Genomic DNA, 20,624 nt, shown 5'->3' with positions numbered 1-20,624 from the left:
ATCCATCAAACTGCAGTCTGCTGTCTTTCTACAGTGCTGCAAAAGGCTACAATTTGAAGGGTGAGTAAATGAGCAAAACAGATTAGGATAAAACAAAAAGATTGGGAGGGGAAGAGTGATAGACCTCTCTCTAGAGCCAATAATAGCCCAAATACTTAAGTCTGATTGGAATCACAAGTCCTATCTTCCATTAGCTAAACAGCCCTAGAGCTGGGTCTATCTGTGGATACAGCAAACAACCTGCTGCCTTGAGAACAGTCACAGGAGACAACAGTTTGAGGGATGAGAAACAGGAAGGGGATGCAAAAAAACTATGGTGCGATTTAGTAAGGGTTTAGTAAATGTCAGTCCCCCTAAAATTGATATTACAGCAATGTGTAGATGCTGGTGGGCTGATTCACACATTGGCTTCTTATCGCTCTTGTGGAGGATCTCTATTGAAAAATTACAATCCTTCTGCTGTAATCTACAAAATGTATTTTTATTTAATCTTCAATAAGTAGAAGTGAAAATGTGATCCAATCCATGAGCATGTACACAAAAATGATCTCCGAAGGTGACCAAGCCAGTGCTTCTGGAGTCCAGGAGGGTCCAGCCCAATCCCATACATGCTCAATTGTTCTAATGCCCAGCACTATAGCCATTCTGGTGTGGTCACTGCTCAAAGACTCAGACCAGCAGGCATTCGCTCTCTGAAAATTCCACAAAAGGGCTCTCCAAGAACAGCCTGGCCCCTTGTTAAAGTGTTACTAAACCCACAGCAGTAAAATCAGTTTGTATATGCAGTAAAGCATGCTTGTTATATTCATTGTGGAACCTAAGGGGTTAAACCTCTGTACTGTGTAAAAAGACTGTTTGAGCCTGTCTTCTCTGATCCTCCCCTTCTTTTACCGTTCCCAATCCATTTCCTGATAGAACAGAGCCTTGGAGGCACTCTCTGCGCATGCTCAGTTTGGTGTGTATTGCTAGAGTTTTTTTGGGGGGAAGTGCATGTGATCAGCACAAGGCCAATCATCACTGTCCAGACAGAGGGTCAGGGGTCCTGCAGCCTCATAGGACAGTCAGGGGAGAATGAAAACTCCTCCTAAAGCTTTATTCAGACTCTGATAGATCTCACAAAACTGCTATATACTGCTGGAGAGAAAAGGTATTTAGCAGTTTATATTTACTAAAATAATTGCATTTCCATGTTCTGTGTACTGTGGGAGACCAGATGTAGTGAATGCAGGGTTCTGGGTTTAGTAACACTTTAACATAGTAAATATTTGTCCTCAGAACTGTACTGTAATGCCATAGTTTTCTGATTCTAAGATTCACCACAATGGCTAAGCACTTCCTATTTGGCCCATGAGTGATTCTTTTAAAATAGGTTTGGTGCCATATTTAAAGTGTAAGCTCATTGGCTCTGGGGACTTATCCAGCATTGTTCTACAGTAGATCAAAAAGAGACTTGTGAGCATGGGATACACTAATCCACCTCCATGGAAACCAGAAATGACCATCTAGTGGTAAATTCTTTTTGGGGTCCAGGTGCCTCTTTGAGGGCTTCAAGCCGTGTATGGATAAGATTTCATTAGCTCTTCCACCTCATTGGGTTTTTTTAAGCAGGTTCAAAGAGAACTCACACCCTTAGGTAAATCAATGATGAATCAATGAACATGGCATTAAAACATGCAAAAAAAAAAAGTAAAAAGTGGAGGCAACATAAAAAAAAGGGCAACCATGTAAAAATGGGGGGGGGGGAGAGGGGTTACCCTTTACATTAACTTTAAAATTGTATATGGGGAGTAAAAAGGCTATGAGGGCAGTAAAATAAGCCAACTATTACAATTTAGCATGGTTTGCCTTGCCATTGAGCCTGCATCTTCTCAGCATACCTCCACCAGGTTAACCGAACCTCCTAATGTTTTTCATCGTGACCTCCTTACCAGGGTTTCTGACCTGTCAACCTGAGAATAGCATCATACAACACTGCAGGTACTATATGACTGACAGCCGTCCAGTAATGATGCAAAAGGGGGTTGTTTCGAAGATTAACATTGGGGCGCCTGAGAGCCTGTTCTAAAGGATTCATCTTGAAGGATACATTTACATAATATTCTGTAGGAAAAATAAGGATCAGATGCAGTGAGAAAAAAAAAATGTACACACACTGGGACGCAACACAGAGAGAAACCATAAACAAGGAGGCAATTTTTTTTAAACGTCTGCAAAGAGAATGACCTCATTAACAATGGAAACCTTGTTTAATTCTAGCTCATGTCTGAGAAAGTCTCATTTGAAGTTTTAGTGTTTCCCAGATCCAATGTGTTATAAGTAATCTCGATTGCTCAATAGAGTGGCTTGCTGGCAGTAGTGTTGATGAAGTTTTCACTATTCTCTAAAGAATTATTGAATTTTGTCTTGAACTTTTTAATTGTCAAAAAAAATGCAAATGCCAAAAACTATTAAAGTGTCACTAAAACCACATCATTAAAAAACTATCAATAAATGCCGAATTATATGCTGTTCGCACTCAGTCACTATGAGAATTGTTTTCTGTATTTTGAAAAAAAAAAAAAAAAAACAAACCTGGTTGATCCTGCTGCTCTCTGATCACCCCTCCCCCCCTTTCCATGTCCCCGCTGCAGTTGGGGATTTTGCAAACAGTGTTGGCAGCTAGTGCACATGCTCGGTTTTCAGTGTATTTCTACCCTGAGCATTTCATCCATCACATTTGAGCAGCCCATGTGACTATAGAGTCACACATGTGGGTGTATATAGAGTGGTAAATGACAGCCCACTACCTCTCTCCTCCTCCATGCCCACTAACCAGCTAAATACAAATGTGGGCAGGATATTACATCTTAATTGATGGAGGCTTCACCTCCCTCTTATTGCTTGTGACTTGTAGAAATACGCTCATACCATGTTATTGCAAAAAATAAAAGAAGATTTAAATATTTTTATTTATATATATATATATATATATATATATATATATATATATATATATATATATATATATATATATATATATATATGTTTATATTTATATTAATATGGTTTATCGGTATTTATTTTTATTCCAAAAGCAGTTTTTTTTGTATTATGAACATGTCACCAGCAGCAGAGGACTAGAAGCTTCTCCTGCTTTTTCCTGCAGACAGGCTGGGAAAGATCTGGTTCATGTGACAGCTGTATATCAGATAGGAAAAAATAGTACTTAGATTTTTTTTTTTTTCGTATTAAAATAATTACAGTGCCAACATCCACATGCATAAAGAGAAGGTATAATGTAAATTAAACTGTGTGTGTTTAGTATCACTTTAATGTTTTCAAGCTACATGCCATACTAAATTGGTCTATAGCACATTAGCATCTCAACAGATTGAAACACCTAAATCTTATTTCAAACGTATGTGTTAGATGCTAGAGTGTTACACCACTTTTTGCTAAGTTTTTGGAAAAAACGTACTAAAAAAAAATAAAAATATGGAATTAAAAAAAAAAAGAACAAAGAAGAAAAAAAAAGACAGCAAGACATCTATTTTGGTGAACAGAGTCTAATGTTTGACTAAAAAAAAAAAAAAAAAAAAAAAAATGCTTTATCTGCAGTCTCTTATAATGAGAGCACCCGAACAACCATGAATCTCCAGTTACAAATCATTTGAGCTAGTTTAAATAGGAGCTCAGGAGAAGCAGGCTTTTAGTCATGGCAAGCAAAGGGTGCTTTTATTTTTTTCACACATACAGACTGTTAATCCTGACACTTGTCTTTTTAATAAATGTGAAGTGTGAATGTATAAAATTGGGTCCATTTTAAAAGATTATATAACTGCCAGCATATAGGTAAATGATCTGCCCAGGAGGAAAAACATGCAAATCCTTCCAATGATAACACAGTCATCAGTCAATGAACCAGAATAAAAGTTGACTTCCAGTTTTAAATATGATGATACATTCCCTTTAGCTGACAAATAGTCCACAGACTGAGACAACTTTTACTGGACCAGCATAAAAACCTTGATATGAACACCTACAAAAATGGAATGATAACAAGGTTTATACCCATAATATTTTTGTCCTTTAAACCATTTCTAGTTGTAAGTAGCCTACAATTTTTAAGGATTCAAGGATAAATGAGGTGGAGAGGGTGTTTAGGTATGGAAAGGTATACATAAACACTAACAGTTTGATAAATATATGGTCATGGTATTGTGAATAAATGTTATCAATATGTACAATTTTTTTTAATATGCGTATATAAATTTATGAAAATGTCTGTACAAAGTATTATGTGCTTGTTACACACACAGTTACTGCTCCCTGGTTAGCTCAACCTTAAGGCCTCATGCACACTGGATGTTATAAAAATACCAGTAGCGTTAGCTGTAGAATGCTGAGCTAGAAACATGAGTTTTGCAATGTTTCTGCATTAGCGGTTTCCCGCGTTTGCGGTATTTAGCAAAACTATACTACCACAGTAGCTGGAGGTTCAAAACTGCAGGATAGGCATGTTTTGCCATGTTTTTTAGAGTTACAGCATTTTAACAGCTTAAAAACTCTTCTTCAAACACAGTGGTTCTTGGGGGGTATTTCCAGCCTGAAAATGCCCCTGCCAAAAAACGCTGATATGCCAGGGAGTTTACTGGGAAGTCACTGACAGTCCAGCATCGCAACAATTACTTTTTTTTAAAACTACAAATGTAACTGCAGTATGTTTAAAACCACACCAAGCAGTAAAATGGCTAAAGTGGAGTACCAAGCAAACTGTTAAACACATTGTTAAAATATAAATTTGATCCTCTCCAAAAATTTTTCTTTGAGTCCTTTGTAAAAAGTTCTGATTAAACCAGTGTTCTCTGAAAAAAATACACCTTGGAGAGCAAACATCAGCAAGTACATTTTATGTTGGTGCAGTAAACAAGGAACTCAACCTGCAGGCCAGCCATTCCTGCCTACTGTGTAGTGGTTAGTAATGGGTTAGGTGGACACATGCTTAAGGACAACAGCGGATGACCCATCACCATGAGTGCTTGGTTACAAACATGGGCTGTTTTGACATGTAAGAGGAACAGAAAAATTACAGAGCTAGTCACAATTACCTTGGGCTTCTTCCAGTAATCCTGAGGTAGATATCATACAGGAATGCTGGGGCCTTATGGCTTACAGCAATCCAATAGTGATATAATAGGTGATTGGAGGTTAGATTTACATTGGGCCGTCTGAAGGCCTGTTCGAGAGGATTCCTCTTGAAAGTAGAAATTACATGGTATTCTAAGAAAGAAAAGTTCAATGGCTTAACCATGTAATGAATGGCAAGAAATAGTGCACAGATTTTCTAATCATAAAACCATAAAACATCAGCGCTACAACTGGAACATTCTGGGCCTGCCAACTAAAAAAAACATGGGACAACAGCCTGCAATGGTCATGTCTACATGCCCAACGCTATGGGTGAATAGCTTAGCTTGGTTTATGTCTGACTTCCCTTTGATCCCATCTGTAGCTTCTCTTTTTCTGTTCCTCTTATCTACTTTCCAGATCATTTTCTTCTCTAAATAACCACCAGCAATAATTACTTAAGCTGGCAATACACTAGTAGATTTATAAATGTTCATATGAACATTATCAGTACACTTGACGAATGTTGTTGAAAAGTACTTAGCTGTCAACATTCAATTTTGGTATAAAAGTGTCATTTCCAGAATGAAAATCACATTCACTGTTAGAGTGAAAAAAACAGAGTTAGGTACCTGGTAACTCTTTTTCTAAGAAGTCTTCCAGGGCAGCATCCGAGAGATAGGCTCCTCCTCCCTAAAACAGGAAACACATTAGTCCACCATTATAAATTTCACACTCTTACCTGTGTGCCTCAGTTATGTTAAAGCACCGAAGGAATTCCCTGTAAGCTGCAAGCTCCCCCTCTGTACCTGGTTTTTGTTGTTTCAAGGGTGGGAACTAGTGCTGCCCTGGAAGACTTCTTAGAAAAAGAGTTACCAGGTACCTAACTCTGTTTTCTCGAATCGTCTTCCAGGGCAGCATCCGAGAGGATATATCAAGCAATACTTACTAGGGTGGGGTTAGAGACTGGAGCACTTTACGACCAAATGCTTGGTCTTGGTCAGACAGCTGGTCTATGCGGTAGTGCTTAGCGAAAGTACTAAAGCTCGACCATGTCGCTGCCCTGCAGATCTGCTCCGGAGTTGCCCCTGCTTTCTCTGCGGCCGAGGTTGCCCAGGCTCTAGTTGAGTGCGCTCTGATTTCACTAGGTGGAGTGAGATTCTGTGCCTTATAGGTAATCTGTATGGCCATCCTTATCCATCTGCTGATGGTGCTTTTTGAAGCTTGTTTCCCTCTGTTGATTCCTGCATAGAGGATGAAGAGGGAGGTCGTTCTACGCCATTCTTTTGTTCTTTCGAGATACGCTATGAGCGTGTTCCTTACATCAAGTTTGCTGTAAATGTTTCTTTTCCTACTATCCATGGTTGTTGGAAGTGAGGGTATGACGATGTTTTGGGTTCTGTGAAATGTAGAAGAGACCTTGGGTAGAAAGGCCGGATCTGGAGAGAGAATTATCTTGTCCAGATGTATTAGACAGTATGGTTCTATTGAAGATAGAGCTTGGATCTCACTCACTCTTCTGGCGGATACTAAGGCCAGAAGGAGCGCAGTTTTTAACGTGAGGTTTTTGTCTGAGCTGTCCTCGATAGGTTCAAACGGAGGGGAAAGAAAGCCCTTAAGTACTGTGCCCATGTCCCAGGTGGGAGTTTTGTACAATTTGGCTGGTTTGGATCTTTTAAGAGCTATGAGGAATCGTCTTATCAGCGGGTCTTCCGCTAGTCTAGTATCCATGACCGAGGAAAGTGCTGCAACTTGTACTTTCAGGGTACTTGGTGATATGTTTTTGTCTGCACCATCTTGTAGGAAGTCCAAAACTATTGGAATTATCCCACCGTTGGAGATTGGTCTGTCTTCGTACCAAGAAACAAATTTTTTCCTTATTTTCTCATAGATGGCTCTCGTTACCGGCTTTCTGCTGTTTAAGATGGTGTTGATTACTCTGTCTGACAGGCCTTTGTTCTGGAGTTTTACCCTCTCAGTAACCAAGCCGAGAGCTTCAAGATTTTGTGGTTCGGATGGTTGACTGGGCCTTGTGACAGTAGATCCGGGCGGTCCGTCAGTGTCAGCTGAGGTTGTATGCTGAGATTTTTTAAATGACTGAACCATGCTCTCTGGGGCCAGTGTGGTGCTATTAGTATTACTGTTGTTTTCTCTGCCTTGATTTTTTGGATTACTTTTGGGATTATGGCAGTTGGAGGGAATGCATAGCACAGATGCCATTTCCAGTTTTGGTTGAAAGCATCCACCCCGCTGTTGCCATCTGTAGGGTCCAGGGAGAAAAATATCGGAGATTTTGCGTTCGCCCTGGAAGCAAATAGGTCTACTTCGGGTATTCCCCACTTCTGGGTGATTTGAGTGAAGGTTGTTTGGTTTAGCGACCATTCCGTGTGTTTTATCGTTTTCCGGCTCAGGAAATCTGCCACTGTATTGTCTGTTCCTTTTAGATGAATACCAGATATCGATCTTATGTTCACTTCTGTCCACAGTAGGATAGATTGTGTCAGTCTCATCAGTTTTTGGGATTTTGTGCCCCCTTGTCTGTTTAGGTATGCGACTGTCGTTGCGTTGTCTGATTGTATCTTTACATCCTTCCCCTGTAATGCTGGCTTGAACGTTTTTAGCGCTTCCCCCACAGCTTTCAGCTCTCTCAAGTTTGAGGAGGCTTGTGCCCATTTGGGTGTCCATTTCCCTTGCGAGAACCGCCCTTCCATGTGGGCTCCCCATCCTAGGGCGCTTGCATCGGTGGTGATGCTGACTGGATTGACTTGAGCCCATCTGCGCCCCTCGATGACCCGAAGTGGGTTGAGCCACCAGTAGAGTGTTTGTTTGACTGTGGCGGGGACGGGAATGGATTTTTCTAGGGATGCTTGCCTGCCATCCCATTGGGACAGAATGTAGTTCTGTAAGGGTCGCATGTGAATTTGTGCCCAGGTGATGGCTGGAATGGAAGACGTCATCAGTCCTAGTACGGACATTCCGTGCCTGATCGTTGTGGAATGGTTCCTTAGCAGGGACGTAATTGCTTGTGTCATTTTTACGTCTTTTTCCTTTGTTAGGAAAATTTTTGACAGTCTGGAGTCCAGCACGTATCCCAGGTACACTACTCTCTGGCTTGGGATCATTTGCGATTTCTCTGCGTTTATTAACCATCCCAGGTTTTGCAGATAGATCATACTCTTGCGCAGGTTGTTTTCTAGGATTGCTGCTGAGTCCGCAAAGAACAGGAGGTCGTCTAAGTATGGTATTATTCCAATACCCTCCTGTCTTAGACCTTTTAGCGCTTCCGCCATTATTTTTGAGAATATTCTTGGAGCTGAGGAGATTCCGAAGGGGAGAGCTGTGTACTGTAGGTGCAGCGTAGCTGCTGGCCCCTGGATTGCGAACCTTAGAAACTTTTGGTGATCCTTCCTTATGGGGACATGTAGGTAGGCATCCTGCAAGTCTAGTGTTGCCATGAATGTCTCCTGCGGTAGGATGTTCCTGATTGAATAGATAGATTCCATTCTGAATCTCTTGTATCTTATTCCTCGGTTGAGTGGTTTGAGGTTTAGTATCAGCCTTAGTTTGCCTGATGGTTTTCTTTTTGCGAAGATGTGTGAGTAGAAGCCCTTTTGTTCCTCCTCTTGGGGAACGTGACAAATCACCTTCTGATCTAATAGTTTCTGTAGGGATTCTAGAAACACCTTTGCTTGATTGCTGTCCTTGGGTAGCATGGTCGCTAAGTATTTGGTTGGGGGGCGGTTGGAGAATTCTATTGCGTAACCGTCCGCTATGGTGCGCAGTATGAATTTGTTTTCTGTTATCTCCTCCCCCCACCTGAAGGCAGTCATTGTTTTTTGTTCTTTTGGGTATTAGGCTTGAGGATGAATTCACCTTTGCCTTTCTTGTTTTGTTGACCCCAGTGCTTTTTTGCCCCTGGCTTATTGAATTTCTTGAAATGCCGAAAGGGCGCCTTCCCTTGTCTCTTCTTGGTTTGAGGGAACCCCTTATTTTTTGCTGCAGTCCTATCCAGGACTGTTTCTAGTTCGGGACCAAACAGTAGGTCTCCAGTGAATGGTATGCCACATAAACGGTTCTTGGAAGGTGCATCCCCCCCCCCAGGATTTTAACCACAGGGCTCTGCGGGCCGAGTTTAGTAGTGCCGTGGTCCTAGAGGATATTCTGACAGTTTCTGCTGAAGCATCTGCCAAGAAAGCTGCCGCTCTAGTTAGTGTGGGGATGGTTTTAATTAGTTCCTCCCTGGGTGTGTCGTTCTCCAATAGATCTTGCAGCTGGGTTAGCCAGATTAGCAAGGTTCGGGCTGTGCAGGTGGAAGCAATAGCCGGATTTAGGTTTGCCGCCCCTGCTTCCCATGCCCTTTTCAGGAGAGCTTCTATTTTCTTGTCCATGGGGTCGCTGAGGGTACCTGCGTCATCAAAAGCCAAGTCCGATTTGTTCGTGATTTTTGCCAGAGAGGCATCCACCTTGGGGCATTTAGCCCAGGTTTTGGTGTCTGCTTCCGCAAACGGGTATCTGCGTTTGATTGTGGCGGGGATGAAAAGCTTTTTCTCTGGGTCTTCCCATTCCTTTTTGACTATGTCTTTAAGTGTTTGGTGTACCGGGAACGTTCTTGGCTTCTTGGGCTGGAGCCCTTTGTACATTCTGTCATGCATAGTGAGTTCTGCGGTTTTCTGTTCTTTAATGCCTAGAGTGTCAGTGATGGCTTTGAGAAGACTGTCTGTGTCCTCAGAAGGAAACAGGTTGCAGTCTGTCGTGTCATCTTCCTCCTCTGAGTCTGAACAGATACCGTCTTCTGATTCAGATTGTTCAGATTCATCTGAATCCACCTCTTGTTCTGCCTGTACCTTGTTCTCCCTTGGAATGTGTGTTCCGCTGGTAGATGGGATACTGGCCTGAGCGACACTTGCTGGCGTTTCTAATTTCTCTATAGCTGAGCGTAGTGGTGCCATGGCGCTCTGAATTTCTTTCTTAAAAGAATTGAGCAGGTCTTTCAAAAATCCCTGTGATTCTTTTGCCACCATTTTGTCTAAGCATTTCTGACACAGGGGCTTTTTCCAATCTGGGGAAAGCCTGTGGCTGCATGAGGCACATGTTTTGCCTTTAGCCTTCCTTTCCTCAGGGGTCTTTGCCTGCAAGCGAGCATAGAGAACAAAAAAACCCCGTGAGTTTAGGTGGTCAAAGGAACTGCCTGTAGATAGGCAGTAAAGAGGTTAAGACAGAGATAATTCAAGAATATTCTGGCTTACCTTGGAGCTGTCCTGATTTGCAGGATCTGCAGGGCAGGGTGGGGAAGCGTCAGACATGATCAGCCACCAGGATCCTCTGCTTAGAGGCCTTTTTATCTGCTTCCTGCATAAGCTCCGGCCCCGCCCCCGGCTGACCCCGTGCAGGTTGGTGGACACACCTGCACATGCCGCTGTATTGTAGAGTAACTGTGCTGGTAGTGAAGGGTAGCATTGAACAAATTTGCTATTTGTATTCTGTTTTCTCTTTTTTTTTTTTTTTTTAAACTTCCCGCCCCTAGGTGTCCCTGCTGTATCTCCGCAGTAGATAGACTATGGGAAAATGGCCGCCAACCCGGAAGCGGAACTTCCTCGGCGCCATCTTGGTACACCCCCGACTTCCTGTAGCGGCCTGTGGCGGTGAGGACGCTGCTGCGCCGCCCGGAGAGCGGCGGATTCGTTTGGGGGGACAGCCGCAGCCACCAGGGACCTAATTTAGAGGGTGCAAAACCCTCCCTGCTAGACCCTCTGCTGCTGAGGTTTTCGGCAGCGGTCGTCGTCGGCGGCGGCGGCGGGGGGGGGGCGCCCATCTATGCATGTATCCATCCCCCCTGGCGGGCTCCAGATTCTGCGGAAAGCCAGAGGGGGGTGCTTGCGGAAGCATACACAGGCCTAAACAGCGGCATGGGGTGGGGATGACAGAGTCCTCCTGCAGCCTGGGGGGATGATTGCAGACCCCTCAGTAGGGGCGAAATCTCAGGCTTTGAGCAATGTTGCCCAGTGCTGCGCCTGCTCGCCCTCCCAAAGCCCCTTGGGCTGTATGGGATGCTGGCAGGGGGTCTCCTGCAACAAGCACAGAGACAGGTGAAAATAAAATAACAAACGTTCTTGCAGCTCCTGTGGGTCCGGAGGAAACACAAACAACTGAGGCACACAGGTAAGAGTGTGAAATTTATAATGGTGGACTAATGTGTTTCCTGTTTTAGGGAGGAGGAGCCTATCTCTCGGATGCTGCCCTGGAAGACGATTCGAGAAAAATTCCATACAGCTCTTTTGAACTTTCTCTTCACCGCCATCAAAAATGAACACTGGTTTGACCCCACCAATGATTTAAAAATCAAAACGAATGTTCCTGAAACTTTTGAAAACCACATTATACTAGTGTATGGCTAGCTTTATTCTCCAAAAGGGTGCCAGTTAATTGGACCAATATTTAAACTTTATTCTGGTGACCCCCAATATAATATAACCCAAGAGATACAAATTTTTTGCTTGTGCCACGTGAGAAAATAAATTTTCAGAATGAAGATGTAATACCATTTACCACCCCAAGCAAAGATTTATCCCATACCAAGTTAAGATTTTTGCTTTAGACAAATGAATCTTTTATTGTGCACAGATATGAGGCCCATCTGTCATTTTATAAAATGAGATGGCTTGTTAAAGTAACTGTATCAGTAAAAGGTTTCAGAGCAAAGTCAGGGGTGATTGTTGGTCTTTTTCTTTATTTTATATTCTTCAGGCTGGCAGGTGAGCAGTATAAGTGAATGAGTCAAAGCCAAGCAAACTAAAAGGTGGCTAATACAGTGCTGCCTCAGTATAACAGATAATGATCTGGGATTTGTCATGTATTAAGTGTTTTTGTAAAGTGAAAAAATAAGTAATAAAACCTATAACCATTAAAGTTGTCCTTTGATTCGCCTCTTTCTCAAAACAGACCTCAATGCTATTAGGCTAGTAATAAACGTTACCCAGCATAAACCCCTAATGATAAATGTGCAGTGTCCCTACAGGTGTAGAGATCAATACAGAATATCGACTACATGACTGTATAGAGAACTGACGCAAGGTGCCTTGGACCTACAAACAACAACCTGAAAAGGACCATGGACTACCTATGGTCAATCTCTGGTAAAGACCTTCCAGCAGTAATTTTATTTTTTTGGCAGCCATGAAGAGCAAATCACATCTGACATTGCACTTAGACGGTGGTCACTTTAGAGGGGGCTGAAGACTTAGCCATGCACAAGTAAAAGATGTATTCTTTTCATAGCTTGATTAAATTATTTAAATGTCATCCCTGTGCATAAACTGAAGAGAATAGAAAAACATGCTGAACTAAAGTAAGCTTAAAAAAATGAAATGTGGAAATAAAACACTAGCACATTCAGCAGTGCATTCCATAACTGAGGGCTGCAAAATTTCTGCAAATTAAGATCTATAAAATCAGCAAATCTTCCCCAGGAAACTACCCTTTCATTAACATTAAAGATTCTAAAGCATATCATTTCAAGACAAAATGAAGAGGTCATACCAACTTCACCCCAGTGGAAAGGATTTGTGCCTCCGGTCGTACAATTGTACACTATAATATTTTTAGGCCTAAAAGAAAGATATGGAGAGAAGACAATTGGCATTAGAGAGAAATTACACAAGGTGGTTTCAAGACAGAGGTCAGTGCTGAATCTTTGACAAGCTCTGTACCTATTAACTCCAGAATACCAGGCAGCAGCTACCGTTGTGTTCACAACTACGTCTACTGGAATCAGATCTGCCACAGCATTGTTGGAAGCTCTCATGGTGCGCAGGATTCCCTTTCCTGCCTGTAAATTATATAGAAGAAAACATATGTTAAAACTAAAATTGTGTTGCACATACATTGCTCACAAACGAAATTACCGTATTTATCGGCGTATAACACGCACTTTTTTCCCCTTAAAATCAGGGGAAAATCGTGGGTGCGTGTTATACGCCGATCCCCGCTATTTTGTGATCTATCGAATCGATCGCCGCCATTCACATAGCGTGTAGTTTTAAATATGGCGCCGCGGAGTTCGGAGGGACTCGGCGGCGCTGAACAAGCCCCGCCGAGCACAGTGACTGGGTGGAGCCGAGATATACATAGCCGAGGGTTGTCGGCTCTTCTCGGCGCCGTTCAGTCACGCCCAGTCCCGCCATTGGACCTGTGTTATGTCCATCATAGGGACTGGGCGTGACTGTGAACGGCGCCGAGAACCCTCGGCTATGTGTATCTCGGCTCCGCCCAGTCACTGTGTTCTCGGCGGCGCTCGTTCAGCTCCGCCGAGTCCCTCCGAACTCCGCGGTGCCATATTTAAAACTACACACTAAACTTGTGTATGTCGGCGGCGATCATGTAATGTACACTGGGGGCAAGGCTGCACTGACCACTGGGGCAAGGCTGCACTGACAAGGCTGCACTGGACACTGGGGCAAGGCTGCACTGACAAGGCTGCAGATGGACACGATAACGTTGCATTGATGGGCATTTAAATGTAAGTTTTTTTTCCTTAAACTTCCCTCCTAAAAGTTTTTTTCCTCAAAATTCCCTCCTAAACTTGGGGTGCGTGTTATACGCGATAAATACAGTAAACATCAAGATTTACTTTAGTTGGTTTGGAACAGGTAAAGTTAAAAGGAAACCCTTCATGAAAAAAAAACCATGGAAGCGGTCATTGTTGACCCATTCTTCTGAAATTGCTCACTGCCTGGACCTCACAGAGCTTGTGTTGGAGACCGCGCTGCACCGGCTGGATAGGTCACTAGTCCTGAGTGGGTAGTCATGTGGGCAAAAAGAAGGAAATGTCTTCGGGTGGATAGTACCCAGTGATAGATGTGGCAAAGAAAACCCTTCTTGAAAAATAAAAACATGGAAGCGGTCATTGTTGACCCATTCTTCTGAAATTGCTCACTGCCTGGACCTCACAGAGCTTGTGTTGGAGACCGTACTGGACCGGCCGGATAGATCACTGGTCCCGAGTGGGTAGTTGTGCAGGCAAAAAAAAAGGAAATGTTTTCGGGTGGATAGTGCCCAGTGATAGATAGTGGCAATGGGCCCTCTCGGGGATTGGGCTGCTACCTTTTCTGTGCGACCTTAAAAGGTCATTTCAGCATATAGACTTAGATAAAAAAAAAAAGCAGCACCTGGTGTCCAGAGAAATGTGATTTCTAAAATATGGTTCTTGGACATTTAATAAAAATTAGCAACATGCACATCAATCCAATGCATTTCGGGGGAATATATGCCCCCTTTTTCAGGGCTGGTGCTGTATACCATTTGGTGGGAAAGATTGCAACGAGTGGTCAGGTTGAATCAAGGTTTCTGAATGGCAGATTGACAGCTTTCTTGGTATAGGCAGCAAATTTGCATGAAATGCGTTGGCTTGATGTACATGTTGTTCATTTTTATTAAAGGTCCATGAATCAGATTTTAGAAGTCACATTTCTCTGGACACCAGGTGCTCCTTTCTTTTGGTACTCACAAAGAGAAAACACTGCAAATGTGTGGCCAGAAAGAACAGGATAGTGCGCATTCCCATAGCACTAGGAGGCGCTGGTCCCAATGGCTGCTCTGCTCTTCGGACAGGGCCATTACAGGCTTCAGAATTTTAGGTCAACTTCTTTTTAAACACAGTTTTGGACTACAAAACTTTAAATGGAAAGAGATTCCTGCCTGGAAGGTAGGTGTAGCACACTATACTGCTGTACCCATATGGGACAGCATAGTGTGCTTTTTGATGAAGGTCAATTTACACTTTAAGGGCCAGTTCACACCACATATAGTTTTTTTCTGCAACAAAAACGCAAGGAAAGTAGGTTATATGGTTTTCAATGGCATAGTTCACACCAGTGCTTGCAGTTCCAGTTAAAGTAGAACATGCTGCATTTTTCCTGGACTGGAATGCTGTAAAACGCATCAAAAATGCACCAAATATGCGCTGGAACACGTTCTTATTTAAGGTTAATAAAAAATGCACTACACCAAAAATGCACTGGAACGCATCAAAAACGCACATGCAGAAAAGCATCTGGAACACATCCAGACTACTGAGTTTCTATGGTGTGAACTGGCCCTAAATGCTTTTGAAATGCATTTGATTTTATGATTACATAACTTTATTATTTGGTACTTGTTACATCAAGTTGGAGTTTGGCTTTACGAAAGCAGGCTCATTATTGACAAAATCTTTAAAATGGATAGATCTAAAACGATTCTACTTACCGCAATGAACAAACCACTTGGGCCATTGAAATTATCAATCCATCCCTGTTGAAAAGAAAGGAACAAACATCATCTTCAATTATTATAAGTCTGCATCAGAGCATGGATGCATTGTAACCTGATAACACTATGATCAAACCTTGAGTCAAATACCACACATTATTATTACTATACAGGATTTATATAGCACCAACAGTTTGCGCAGTGCTTTCAATGTTAGGGCAGTACAATTACAATACAATTCAATACAGGAGAAATCAGATGGCCCTGCTCATTAGAGCTTACAATCTAAAAGGGAGGGTCAAGTGATACAAAAAGGTAATAACTGTAGGGGATGAGCTGATGAAAAAAATAAAGGAACAGTTGTTAGACGAGGGCAGGTTAGGCTTCTCTGAAGAGAAAAGTTCAGGGATAGCCTAAAACTGGATAGAGTTGGAGATAGTCAGACGTAGGGAATGTCAAAGGATGGGAGAGGCTTGGGAGAAGTCCCGGAGGCGAGTGTGGGATGAGGTGACGAGTGAGCTACAGCGCAGGAGGTCTTGGGAGGAACAGAGGGCAATTTGGTTGGTATTTTGAGATTAGATTAGTGATGTAGCTGGGGGCAGAGTTGGATGGCTTTGTAAGTTGTCAGTATTTTGAATTTAATTAGTCGGGTGAGTGGAAGCCAATGGAGGGATTAGCAGAGAGGGGTAGCAGAAGCTGAGCGGTTTGTAAGGTGGATGAGTCTGGCAGCAGCATTCATGATGGAGTGGGGGGGGGGGTAGTCTATTTAAAAAGGTAAGCAGAGGAGGAGGGAGTTACAGTAGTCAAGGCGAGAGATAACCAGGAAGTGAATCAGGAGCTTTGTGGTTTCATTGGTTAGGGGTGTATTTTAGAGGTTGCAGAGGTTGAGGCGGCAACAAAAGTGAATGGATATGGGGCTGAAAGGAGAGTTCTCAGTCCAGGAGAACACCTGAACCCTGGCATGCGGGGATGGGTGGATGGTTGTGCCATTGCTCTTTACAGAGAAGTCAGGGGAAGAGGCACGTGGGGGAGGAAATATTATGAGCTCGGTTTTGGACAAGTTTGATGAAGTGGTTGACATCCAGACAACTATGTCTGTTAGAGATGCGCGAGGAGACTGATGGAGTGAGCTGATTTTATGGAGCAAAGAACAGTGCAGCCGTTACCAAACTCCTTTATGTCTTCCTGAAGATTAAATGACCGCAGGTGACCCTTGTCTGGTTGATTTGGGCAGAAGCACCATTCCCTTTGCTTAAGTTGTCACACAATATGCAAAAATGAAATGCCAAGTTAGAATGTTATCTCAAAACTTCCTTTTGTGTATTTTAGTCTGCCACCAAAAGACATTTTTCTAATTCATAGTGTTATTGCTGTATTGAGAACTTTGGGCGTTTTCCAAATTGATGAACAGGGAAATCTGTTAAAGAAAGCTCCTTTCTCTAGAAAGGACAACGGCAAGTATCTGTTAATTACACTTACCTCCATGGCAGAAACAAAACTTTCCTGAAAGTGTGCCTGGGTCACAGCTCTACTGCTAGGGCAAGACTTCTGGTCTTTGGGCAATCTACTTCCTGTCCCTGCTATTTTCTCATAGAATTAGTCGCTGCCAGTTGCAGCCACATAGATTTTTGCTGCCATTCTACTCTGCCAATTTAATAAAAAAAATTGCAGAGAAGGAAAACATTGAGCTAATGGGATTGCTGCGCTCCAGGCATAGTTTTAAAAGCAGGATATTGAAAAGCACAGCATGGAGGTAAATGTAATTAACACATTACACGTCCCTCCCACAGACCTTTTCAGAGAGATTTCCTGGAGCTATTCATTAAACATGAAGAGTTTGAACTGTACACATAACTTAAAACAATGACAATCATTGATTTGAAATGATAAAAAATTATGCTCTTTATCTCGGGACTGTTTACACTACGATACCTTAGCCAAGGAAAACTGGAGGGTGGAGTAGGTCTCCTACATCTTGACCTTTACCTTACAGCAGCAGCCCAAAGCCAGATTGCCAACTGGTTTTTCCACATGCAAGCTAAATGTTGGGTTATTATCGAGCAGCATACTACTCCTTTACCACTAACATCCCTTCTCTGGGTCTGACCAACACATCACTTGCCCACATAGAACTTCCCTCCCTCTATTATTATTATTATAATAATAATAATAATAAACACAAACACAGCAGGATTTCGATTCAAACAGTATACCACATAAAAGCCTTATAGGTCCTCAATAATAGTTAGGTATGCAAATTAGTCAGAGTTGTTGTCAAATTAGCCAACACTGCTAAATTGTCCAGAGAAGGGCAAGGGACTGGAGGACCTCAGTTACGAGGAACGACTACAATCATTAAACATATTCTCTCTGGAGAAGAGACGCTTGAGAGGAGATGTGATGGCGATATATAAATATTTATATTACTTTATTTACCCAATATGTGTTTATGCATTTTTCAATGTATCAATGTTTATAGCAATTTTATAGCACAAGAGTCTTTTATTGTTGAATGATTGATTGTTCACTATTGGGCGGCGCTATCACAACTTTTTCCGTTACCGATATACAAATACCTCAATGGCGATTCTGGCATAGGAAATGAACTATTTCGTCTTAGGGAGTGTAAGAAGACACAGGGGCAACTCAATAAATCTGAAGGAGAAGCGGTTTAACCTTAAAGTGATTGTAAAGTCAGAAGGTTTTTATTCTTAATACATTCTATGCATTAAGATAAAAGGCCTACTGTGTGTAGCAGCCTCCCTCAGCCCCCCTAATACTTACCTGAGCCCCATGGGCGTGGCATCAGGGGTTGCAGGGGTCACAATCGCAACCCCGCCCCTAGCTCCAGGGGGCCCCTGCAGCCTCCCTGTCATATCATATCCTCCACGAAATCCAGCTCCGATCTACCCTAGGGCCCCACAGCCACGCTCCAGTACTGGGCTTCTACTTTGCCTTCCACGGTCCACACCCTTCTGTTCCCACTGACTGGGGAGAAGCTGTGAGCCATTTCCTGAATGAGGAGGAGCAAGAGGTGAGAACAGCCCAGGATGGGGAAGTGTCTGTGCTGTGTGCTGGCAACATTGAATGGTAACTGAGCTCAGCGAGGCAAGAGGAGGAGAGTGCCGTCCTGTAGCCACGATGGGACCGATGTCACTGGTGAAGTATGACACTGCTCAGTGTCTCCTAGTCACCAGCTGGGGTTCTCTGTACCTCCCCACCTGGGGATATCTACTTACCCCACTTCCCTGACAACTGGGGAAAAGACACACCTCCAGGAGGTGACCTTCCCCCAACACCTGCCAACACTGACAGACACCTTCAGAAATTGCTAAAACAAAACCCTTAACACCTCCTTGGGGGGTCCCTGAAGGGCTGCAGGTTCCAGATTTTGTGTAACATGGCTTTCCCCTCCCAGATCTAAGTTGCCCCCCCAAAGCCCCCTGACCACCCCCTCCACCCTGAATGCTATGCCCGGCTGCTGAGCTCCTTTCCAATTACAGCACTCTATACTGTTCCTCCTGCGCAGGACTGAAATCACATTCCTTTACAACACAGCCAGTTAGCCATGATCTGCACAGGGTGTATCTGCCTACTGCAACTACACTGCCGTTCCGACCACAGAATTTCACAGGTCAGAAGGGCAACATAAAAGCCAGATACACCCTGTGAAGACTGACAGACCGTGTGTAAAGAAATGTGATTTCAGCCTTGTATAGTGTGTGGGGGGGAGCTGTATACAGTGCTGGGATGGGAAAGGAGCTCTGCCAAGTGACCTGCCAGGGGTCCCTGTCCTCTGATTCTCCAGCGGTGATCCCTGGCCTCTGATGTAAAAGGAGGAACTCTGGGAACTCAAAACTCTTAAGCCACTTTGAGTATCTTGGCATGCGGTGGATGTATCTGTACACACGTTGGAAGTAGTTGGGGGGGGGGGGGGGGGGGGGGGGGCAGGTCGACTTTTGCATTGGGGCCCACAAGCTTCAAGCTACGCCTCTGCTGAGCCCCATCTATATCCAGCGATGTTGCAGGAGTATCTTATTTGCCACGGACTCCCTTTCTCCCCTCCTCATTTGTGCAAATCCACTACACAGAGCAGGCAAGTATAACATTTTTTTTTTTTTTTTTTTTTTTTAGTTAAAAATAACAAACAAGACTGCAATCATTTTACACTGCGTAGGGGGTTTTTCACTGTCAAGGCGGTAAGGATGTGGAATCCACTTCCACAATTGGTAGTGTCAGCGAGAAGTATTGATAGTTTCAAAAAACTCTTGGACATGTATCTTAGAGAACACAGTATACAGGGATACGGGAAAGAATTATGAACACACGCCTACACAGGTTGAACTGGATGGACTGGTGTCTCTATTCAACCTTACCAACTATGTACCTGTGTAAATTTGGCCTGGGCATGTAGATATCAATGATCTACCTTATTGGTAGAGCAGATTATAACATTTTAAAAATCTGTTTCACCAAGTCAGTAGAGTTTACTTAAAGTAGAACTAAAGGCAAAACTTTTGTTTAGTTTTGGACAGTGGAGAGGGATTAGAACACCTGTCAGTGTTTATTACAGTCTGTGCCCCCCATTAGGGAGATTCGCCCTCTCTATTTGTCCTGTTTACCATTATCATTGAAAGTGAAAATAAAAGAAAATCCCAAATTTTGGGAATACTAGTTCTGGTGACCTGGGGACCCCCAAGGAATTCCCTTAATTTTCAGGGATTTCCTCTCACGTCCTGTTTGGATATGGGACAGGAAGTGAAGGGAAATCTCCCCAATGGGAAAAAAAACCTGACAGGCGTTATAACCCTTACTTTATCCAAAATGAAATAAAAAAAAAAAAAAAAAAAGTTTTGCCTGTAGTTCTACTTTAAAAGTGTTTGTGGCCTAAAGCAGTGGTCATCAACCCTGTCTTCAGGGCCCACTAACAGGCCAGGTTTTATGTATTACCTTGGGGAGATGCAGACTAGAATACTGAAACCACTGAGCAGCAAATGATATCACCTGTGATGTATTTCAGTTATTTTGCAAACCTGGCCTGTTAGTGGGTCCTGAGGATGGGGTTGATGACCACTGCTTTAAACACTTTTAAAGTAGAACTATAGGCAAAACTTTTTTCTTTTTTTTTTTTCCATTTTACAGGGTTGATGACCACTGGCCCAAAGTACTGCCACAACTTATTTTTTGTGCTTTACCTTTTAATGTCTAAGACCATAACATGTTTATATATATATATATATATATATATATATATATATATATATATATATATA

General features: G+C 42.9%; 1 protein-coding gene across 1 annotated transcript in view; it reads right to left on the bottom strand.

Annotated features, from left to right (window-relative positions):
* FAR1 (fatty acyl-CoA reductase 1) overlaps positions 1-20,624 on the bottom strand; it is a 145,374-nt gene that overhangs the window by 15,425 nt on the left and 109,325 nt on the right. The window contains exons 6-9 of the mRNA XM_073604440.1: positions 15,349-15,393; positions 12,813-12,931; positions 12,643-12,710; positions 5,088-5,259 (exon numbers count right to left, since the gene is read on the bottom strand). Coding sequence (XP_073460541.1) covers positions 5,088-5,259; positions 12,643-12,710; positions 12,813-12,931; positions 15,349-15,393 — 404 coding nt within the window. The remainder of the gene's footprint in view (positions 1-5,087; positions 5,260-12,642; positions 12,711-12,812; positions 12,932-15,348; positions 15,394-20,624) is intronic.

The sequence above is a fragment of the Aquarana catesbeiana genome, linkage group LG11, assembly GCF_042186555.1.
Source record: "Aquarana catesbeiana isolate 2022-GZ linkage group LG11, ASM4218655v1, whole genome shotgun sequence".
Taxonomy (NCBI): Eukaryota; Metazoa; Chordata; class Amphibia; order Anura; family Ranidae; genus Aquarana; species Aquarana catesbeiana.
The sequence above is the reverse complement of the archived record's forward strand: the minus strand, read 5'-3'. Positions and strand labels throughout refer to the sequence as shown.